The sequence below is a fragment of the Diabrotica virgifera genome, chromosome 7, assembly GCF_917563875.1.
Source record: "Diabrotica virgifera virgifera chromosome 7, PGI_DIABVI_V3a".
Lineage (NCBI taxonomy): Eukaryota > Metazoa > Arthropoda > Insecta > Coleoptera > Chrysomelidae > Diabrotica > Diabrotica virgifera.
Genome location: NC_065449.1, coordinates 119,342,867 through 119,351,696, shown reverse-complemented (window position 1 = coordinate 119,351,696; position 8,830 = coordinate 119,342,867). Strand labels below are relative to the sequence as shown.

The 8,830-nt window shown below is 32.8% G+C and overlaps 1 protein-coding gene across 1 annotated transcript in view; it reads left to right on the top strand.

Annotated features, from left to right (window-relative positions):
* The first annotated feature begins 4,127 nt into the window (after positions 1 to 4,127).
* The window catches only part of LOC114328838 (ATP-binding cassette subfamily G member 4-like), a 405,691-nt gene continuing 400,988 nt past the window's right edge, over positions 4,128 to 8,830 (top strand). Inside the window, exon 1 of the mRNA XM_050656037.1 lies at positions 4,128 to 4,424. Within this exon, the coding sequence (XP_050511994.1) occupies positions 4,244 to 4,424 (181 nt within the window). The 5' untranslated portion in view covers positions 4,128 to 4,243. The remainder of the gene's footprint in view (positions 4,425 to 8,830) is intronic.

The following is an 8,830-nucleotide window of genomic DNA, read 5'->3' as shown; positions in this document are numbered from 1 at the left end:
AGGGCTTGCTGTCCAGCAACAGGCCCTTTGTTAACTGCAGCACATCGACAACGCCGGCTACAGTTTGCTAGAGACCACGAGCATTGGACGATAGAAGATTGGAAAAATGTTTTGTTTAGTGATGAGTCCAACATGGTTCTTTATGACTCAGATGGTCGCATCAAAACATACAGAAGGAATGGGGGACGATATGCTGCTTGTGATCGACGAGCACGTGTAACTTTTGGAGGAGATTCGGTGATGTTTTGGGCAGGCATTTCATTCGAAGAGCGTATCTCTTGATGCGTTGAATGCTTACCAATACATTTACTCTGGGCTTATTAGCAAAATTCATGGAAAAGTTATTTACCAGCAATTATATTGCTGAAATCGAATTGTAAGATCCTATACATTAATAATATAGGTATGCAAAGTCCGCAGATAGTGTGCTACTTTTTTTATAAACAAAATGGCGCCGACAAATCGTATTTTTTTCAATTATTGCTCTATAACTCCGAAGATTTTAACTTTACATCAAAAACATCCAAATAAATATTCACCGCAGTTAAATTCTGCATAGAGATATGTTTTTCCCGATTTGGTCCGATGAAAATTTTCCTCGGAAAATGCGGGTTTTCCCAACAAAATCTCTAATTTTCAAATAAAGTTTTAGGTAAGTAATTATTAATCCATAATTAAATAACTTAGTGACATCAAAGCTTTCTTGGTATAGATTGTAATTTCAGAAGCTGGTGAAAATTAAACGAACATTTTAGCAACAATTCAATTGTTGATTAAGAATTTACGATCGCAATAATAACCAAAATAATCATGATACATTGATCAAACTTATAAAGATTATAAAGATGAGACGCTTATTTAATATTTTATTGACAAAATATAACTTTTTCGTTTTTTTGCATAATCTTTAAATTTTGAAAAAAATAGTTATAATACGCTCTTCTAATTAGCAAAGTACAAAGAAAGGTTTTTTACCAGCAATTTTATTGCTGCAATCGAATATTATGATCCTATCTATTAATAATATAGGTATGCAAAGTCCGCAGATAGTGTACTACTTTTTTTATTAACAAAATGGCGCCCCCAAATCGTGTTTTTCTCAATTATTGGTCTATAACTCCGAAGATTTTAACTTTACGCCAAAAACACTCAAATAAAAATTCACCCCAATTTAATTCTACATAGAGGCATGTTTGTCCTGATTTGCTCCGAAGAAAATTTTCTTAGGAAAATGTGGGTTTTCCCAACAAAATCTCGAATTTTCCAATAATTTTTTTCGGTGAGTAATTATTTATCAATAATTAAATAACTTGGTGAGATAAAAGCTTCCTTGGTATAGATTATAACTAGTGATGTTGAAAAAGTAAGTATTCGTTACAAAGTACTCGTTACTTACGAATACCGAAAGTAACGATTACTACACAGAGAGGTAAACCGTTACTTTGATTACTCTGATTACTTCGTTACTTCGTACCAATCGTATTAGAGCGAGTAACGACTATTGTATCTACTTTGATTACTCTGATTACTTCGTTACAAAATACAAAAGTAACAAAAGTAATCATAGTAATCAAATCATTTTTATCCCTTAAACAGATCGGTGAAGGTCGTTGTTATATCGGAGTACCTATACAAAATACTTACCTACTGAGAAATACGATTCTCGATATGATTACCGCTACTCAAATACATAAGTAACAAAAGTAATCATAGTAATCAAAGTAACGAATACTATAAATGATTACTTTATAAAAAAAGTAACGATTTGTAATGAATACTAGAAAGTAACTATGATCAACATCACTAATTATAACTGCAGAAGCCGGTGAAAATTAAACGAATATTTTAGCAACAGTTCAATTGTTAATTAACAGTTTACAGTCGCAATAACAACCAAAATAATCATGAGACATTGATCAAACTTAGAAAGTTTATAAAGATGTGATGCATATTTAATATTTTGTCGACAAAATATAAATTTTTCGTTTTTTTGCATAATCTTTAAATGTTAAAAAAAATAGTTATAAAGAAATTAACATTTCTCAGAAATTCTTTATTATATTATAATTTTAAAAAATAATTAAAATGCGTATTTCAAAGGTCTTGAAAATGAATGCTTTAAATTTTTTTTCCAACCATTTTCAAAAAAGTTATGAAACAGCAAAATAAACATACGATTAGTCCGTTGTTTATAATTTGTTTTAATTGTTTCAAAGCTTAAAAGTGAGTTTATGGTACAAACTAATTACTCTAAAAAAATATCAAACATTAGTTCAATGGTTATATTTTAATCAAAGATTACAAATGTTTTTTTTGTAATTTTAAGCGCGAAAGTAGGCTTGATACAGAGCCGGAGCTAAAATGTTCACTCGAAGCGATTGACACGCAGCATACAAATACTACTGTGTCGCGCGGCGGTCGTCGCCTCGAGTGAAAATTTAGCTACGGTACTGTATTAGTCTACTTTCGCGCGTGTAAATTACAAAAAAATATATTTATAATCTTTAATTAAAATATAACCATTAAACTAATAATCGATATTTTTTGTAAGTAATTAGCTTGTACTTTAAACTAACTTTTACGCTTTGAAAGAATTAAAAAAAATTATAAACAACGTAGTAATCGTATGTTTATTTTGCTGTTTCATAACTTTTTTGCAAATGGTGGCAAAAAAGTTTTAAAGCATTCATTTTCAAGATCTTTGAAATACGCATTTTACCTATTTTTTAAAATTAGAATATAATAAAAACTTTCTTAGAAACGTTAATTTGTTTATAACTATTTTTTTTAAACATTTAAAGATTATTCAAAAAAATTAAAAATTTATATTTTGTCGACAAAATATTAAATAGGCACCTCATCTTTATAAGATTTCAAAGTTTGATCAGTGTATAATAATTATTTTGGTTATTATTGCGACTGAAAATTATTAAATAACAATTGAATTGTTGCTAAAATATTTGTTTAATTTTCATCGGCTTCTGGAACTATAATCTAAACCAAGAAAACTTTTATGTCAGCGAGTTATTTAATTATTGGCAGACAATTACTTATCTAAAACTTTATTTGAAATTTAAAGGTTTTATTGGGAAAACCCGCATTTTCCGAGAAAAATTTTTGTCCGAGCAGATCGAGAAAAACCTTTCTTTATGCAGAATTTAATTTTGGTGAATTTTTATTAGGGTGTTTTTGGTGTATAGTTAAAATGTTCGGAGTTATGGAGCAAAAATAAAAAAACACGTTCTGTAGGCGCCATTTTGTTAATAAAAAAAGTAGCACACTATCTGCGGACTTTGCATACCTATATTATTAATATATATAATCATAAGCTTCGAATCCAGCAATAAAATTGCTGGTAAATAACTTTTCCCAAAAATGGCCTATTCTCCGATAATAAGCCCAGACTAATTACCGAAATTCTAGACGAGCATGTAATGCCTTTTGCTGGGTTTGTGGGCGAAAATTTATTTTAATGCAAGACAACGCCCGGCCATACCTAGCCAGGATGGTAATGCAATACCTGGTAACCGTCGGCGTGCCAAAAATGAATTGGCCAGCTTAAAGTCCAGATTTGAACCCGATTGAACATGCTTGGGACCAACTCAAACGAAGAGAGAGAAACAGAATACCTGCTCCAATAAATCGTAAGTACCTTCGGTTGGCGCTCATGGAAGAATGAGAAGTTTTTCCTCAAGACAACATCCAGAATTTGATAAATTTTTATAAAAAAAAAGAAAAAGGTACAATGTTATTTTTTTTATTTTCCAATAAAATCATCATTTTGGGAGAACTTTTGTTTGCATTTGTTATTTAAGAAATGATTGCATAGTGCTTTAGAACATATTCTTAAACATTACACAAATATCTAAAAATTAAAAAATGCCAAAAATTTTAGGTGGCCCCTTTTTTGACGCGCATGGTATTAATTGAATAATTAATTTTAAATCTTGATTTAAACCTGATTTTTAAATTAAAAACTAAAACCTCTCAAATCCGTCACACAATATCAAGGAATACATAATGATTGTTTACTTTTATAATTATTCTACTTCACGATTTCCATCTGTAGGTGCAATAATTCCAACTGAGTATCTTCCTTTAATAGCGTTCACTTTCACTATCGCTATCGGTAGTGTAGTTCCTAACCAGCCTTTGTCGTGAGTAGGTCGATGTACACGCTCTAGCGGACAGAGAGTAAGCACGCGCGTGTGTTGTGACAACAAAAACAGAGAGAACAATCACAATGGAACAAAAGGATCTTCCAAGTTTTGCTAAACTTAAAATTAACAAACGGCCCGACTCACTAAAACTCGAGCTTTTGACTATACCCGAGAATACTTATGTGAATCAGTTTGACAATCGTGTTGTTAATGTGGGTTTCAGAAATATTAGTTATACAGTTAAGGAAGGAATATTTAAAACTCGTAAGTTCTGTCAATATTCATTGAACTGAGTATCTAACCCAGTGGTTTCCAACCTTTTTGTGCCTGCGCCCCCCTTAAAAAAACAAAAAATTGTTGCGCGCCCTTAATTAACAATCTAATTTCATAAATACACAATTGATATTATAATTTATTTAATGGGTTGCAAAATAGTAGGTATAAAATACCATGTAAAAATATATAAAAAAAATTATAAAATTTGCTCTTTAATAGTATTTACCCCATTTTTTAATTAATTTCCAAACATTTAGTTCCAATTTTCTAATGGTAACAAACAATTGCAACCGCTACATGCCCCCCTTGCAACAGTCTCGCGCCCCATATGGGGCGCGCCCCACAGGTTAGAAACCACTGACTAATAATATCTAAAACTATTTAAATATTATTATTCTTTGACATTTAGGCCTCCACTCCGGAAATCGTTGTCAAAAAGAATTTAAAATAATAACCTGTTCCTGTACCTATAACCAAGTTATTTTGAAAATGCTACAAGAAAACAGTTTTTCAAAAGCTTCCTGAAGATCAGATTAATTTATTTATTGTATGTTATTGTATTTATTATTATTTGTATATTTAGCCATACGGCTCACACTGCCTGTAAGGGGAAAATTGACTCATCCCAGACAGTCGCGGATTAAGAATCTTGAGGCCCCTAGGCAACCCGAGATAGGAGACCCCTTAAGAAACTTTTTATCTTTTCCCTCTAAAACCTCGGATAACTCTTCCATCTCCAAGCGGTGTTCCTTTAATTATATTAGTGGACGTTTTGTAGATTTAGACTTAAATTTTTGTTTCATTTGTGGCTTGAAGAGATAAAACAAAGAAATAGTCAAGAAACTGTTTATTTTTATAATTTTGCTTAAATTTTGGAATAAAAAATTATTTGGTATTTTTTGTTATAGTTATCAATAAAGGACGATTCATTTTAAAGTACAATAATTTTTCTAATAATGAAAAAAAGGTCGTTGGAAAAGTATAGTGTTCTACACATATGTAATGGCTATTACTCACTCTGAGGAATAACGACACTTGCCTTCGGCTCGTGTAGCAAACTTCATTTTCGTGAGTAATACCCCTCATTATATGCTCGTTGAATAATATACTACCTATTACTTATTAAGTACATAATTATGTAATAATAAATAATTATGGATTAAATTTAGCCTGAGTCTTCAAAGCCTTATAATAATTATTATAAAGCAACTTATCTGAGTTTCATAGAAACAAAATTACTTAAAATATCTTCAACCTGCAAATTTTCGAGCACATCATTCTCAATAGCTATAATTGAGGGAAATGCTGGTATATTTTGTGCCACGGTCGAACGGTGACAGTTTTTAATAATTATTTTCATTTTTGAAAATGACCCTTCGCCTGTTGCATTTGTATAATCATTAGCGTGAGATAAACCTTACAAGCTACTGACAAATTTCGAAACTTCGATTCTAATTTGTTCTCACAAATAGACTATGAAGCAGGAATAAATTGTTCTCGCTAAGTCCTGAAGATGGACTATAAAATATTTGAGCTGCAATAGTTTTCATGTAGTTTTAAAGCACACTCATTTATTTGAGCATCACTCAGTTTTGGAAAAACACATAAAACACCAAATACTGGAGTTACTGACTCGTACGCTGTCAACTGACGACTGAATTCAATAATTAGCTTATCCAAAATTGGTAGATTCGTTTCAACTTTTAACTTTTCTCCACCCTGTAGAAAAACTTCATTAATTGGAATTAGCATCATTGAAATGTAGTTTTCTTGCTCTTGCTTTTTGATTAGAGTCTTAGCAAGAGTATGAAGGGCAGATTTAAAGAAGTTGTAACGTTTAGACAAAGCTCTTGTTGCATCAGCCCTTGCAGTCCATCGAGTGCTGCTTGTTCCTTTAAGGACAAGATTTAGGTCGTGGCGAATGGGATCGCTTAGTTGAGTTTCATTTAAGAATCAAGCATTTGATCGTAACTTCCCAACGGTGGATGGAAGCTGAAAAACGGTTGTACACGGACTAAACAAATCGATAACAAACGATATTGCTCCAAAATCCAAAATATGGGTCCAACTTTTAGCAGCACTTCCTCAAACTAAAGCGAGTGTACCGCACAATAAATGTAAATTGCAATTTTGTTAATCGTAGATGAATGAGCCTGGAGACCATTGCATTTGCCTGACATGTAGCGAAATGCATGGGTAATGAAGGAGAGTGTAGCGAGGGGGCACTGACTCATTTCTTGCTCTTCCTCTTACTACTTTTCTAATAAACTGTGTACATTGATAGGCAGTACTGTTCCTTCTACGAAACGGCATTTATTAGTGACTTATTCTCACAAAACAGGCTTTCTATGTAAACAAATGTATGCATTGTAATATATGTAGTTTTATACGCCCACCATCACTTTTATGGTATTGCGCGATATTTGATTTTTTCAACATAATATGATTCATGATTTTTATTTAAAACTAATTATTATTTTTTCACTTCTGGCCTTGCGAGGCCTCCTTTGATGCCTAGGCCCCTAGACAACTGCCTACTTTGCCTATTGGTTAATCCGGCACTGATCCCAGATACCTACGGTATCAAACGGATTGAGCTCTGCTGCGACTCTTTCCGTGTTATCGAGCCCTAGGTGACTTGGTATGCAGGTGTATCTCCCAAAAATTTTCGTACACATCTGTTCGTTGCGAGTAGTACAACTTTCTGCATGGTCTTGTTAAGATGTTCATTTAGACCCAGCTTTTTAATGCTTTCGAGGAGGTTCTTCGGAATGACTCCAGTAGTAGGCATAATAATAGGTACCGTTTGGGTACATCGAAGACAATGCATTCTCCATTGTCTTCTTATTTGAATTTCCAGATCTTTGTACTTGGGGATTTTTCAGTAAATTTACTACGTAGATTAGTGTTGTTAGGTATCGCCATATCAATTTTAGTGTTGTTTGTCTTGTTAATTTATTAACTAGTACGAGATCTGGTCTACTATGTGCCACTGTTTGGTCTGTGAGTACAGTTCGGTCCCAGTATAGCTTGTAGCTGCCATCCTCAAGCGTACTCTCAGGGACGTATTGATAATATGGGAGATGGTTCGTTTGGAGAAGTCCCAGCATGGTAGCTATCCGTTGATGAAGGATTTTTTCCCCCTGCGTCATGCCGTTCCTTGTATTCAGCTGCAGCAAATGCCTGGCAGCCCCCTGTAAGATGTTGGATGGTTTCTTGGGCTTGACGTCCATATCGGCAGCTGTCGTTTTGAACCTGAGTGTCTTTGACGATATATTTCAGGTAATTTCTGGTTGGTATAACCTGATCCCGAATGGCCAGTAATGACCCTTACGTTTCAGGGAATATCTTTCCTAATGTCAACCAATAGTTCGACGCTGTATTGTCAACATAGTTTATTATTTATTTGTATTATTATTATTCTTTATTATAATTTGGATTGCATGTATATTTATTTATTCCTCCGTTATAATGTCATTTAAGTATTCTTCTTCTTCAAGTGCCATCTCCGCGACAGAGGTCGGCAGTCATCATAGCTACTTGAACTTTAAGCTTCTCTGAAATTAATTCTGAGTTCATTTGGTGTACATCTCTACCATTTCCTAGGTTGCCCAGCCATGATCTTCTACGTCTCCCTATATTTATTTTTCGTTGCATCTTTGCATTGTATGTTATATCTCTCCTCCACGTGTAGGTAATTAATAAATATGTCCGAGATATTCCAATCTTCTGGTTTTAATTGTATTTAAGGGCTTCATTTATTTATTCATCTTTCTCAGAACGTCTTTGTTTGTGACGTGTTCTGTCCATGATATTTTTTGAATTCTTCTGTACACCCTCAATTCGAATGATTCCAGTTTTTTCGTTGATGTCGCACTCAAGATCCAAGCTTCCATTCTATAAAACAAAGTCGACAAAACGTAGCAACAACCTAACTCTTAGCTCTAACTTCAAATCTCTTGTGCTCTAAATTCAAATCACTCTTCTTATTTTGTTAAAATTTGCCCTTTGTGTCATTTATTCAGGACCCTGCAATTCTGTTTGTTTTTTTTTCATTTAACATTTTTCTTAACTAGGTACATACATCTATTATTTACATTTAACATGCCTGTGTAAAGATAGTTCATTATCCGAACACACTATTAGGTCTTTATTTACCTTTGCAATATTTAACATAAAAAGCCCTATATGATATTTTTGTGGTTATCTTTAGTGTACCACAATCTCTTAGTTACAACCGCTAGTTTATTTCCTGTTATTTTAGAAAATTTTATCTTATCAATATATGAAATTTTTTGAGTCATAAGAATACATGTTAGGTTGAATATTGCTACATTGTAGGATTAAAGTTAACAAAAATATTTGTTTTATGTTCATTCTTTTTATTACTGAAA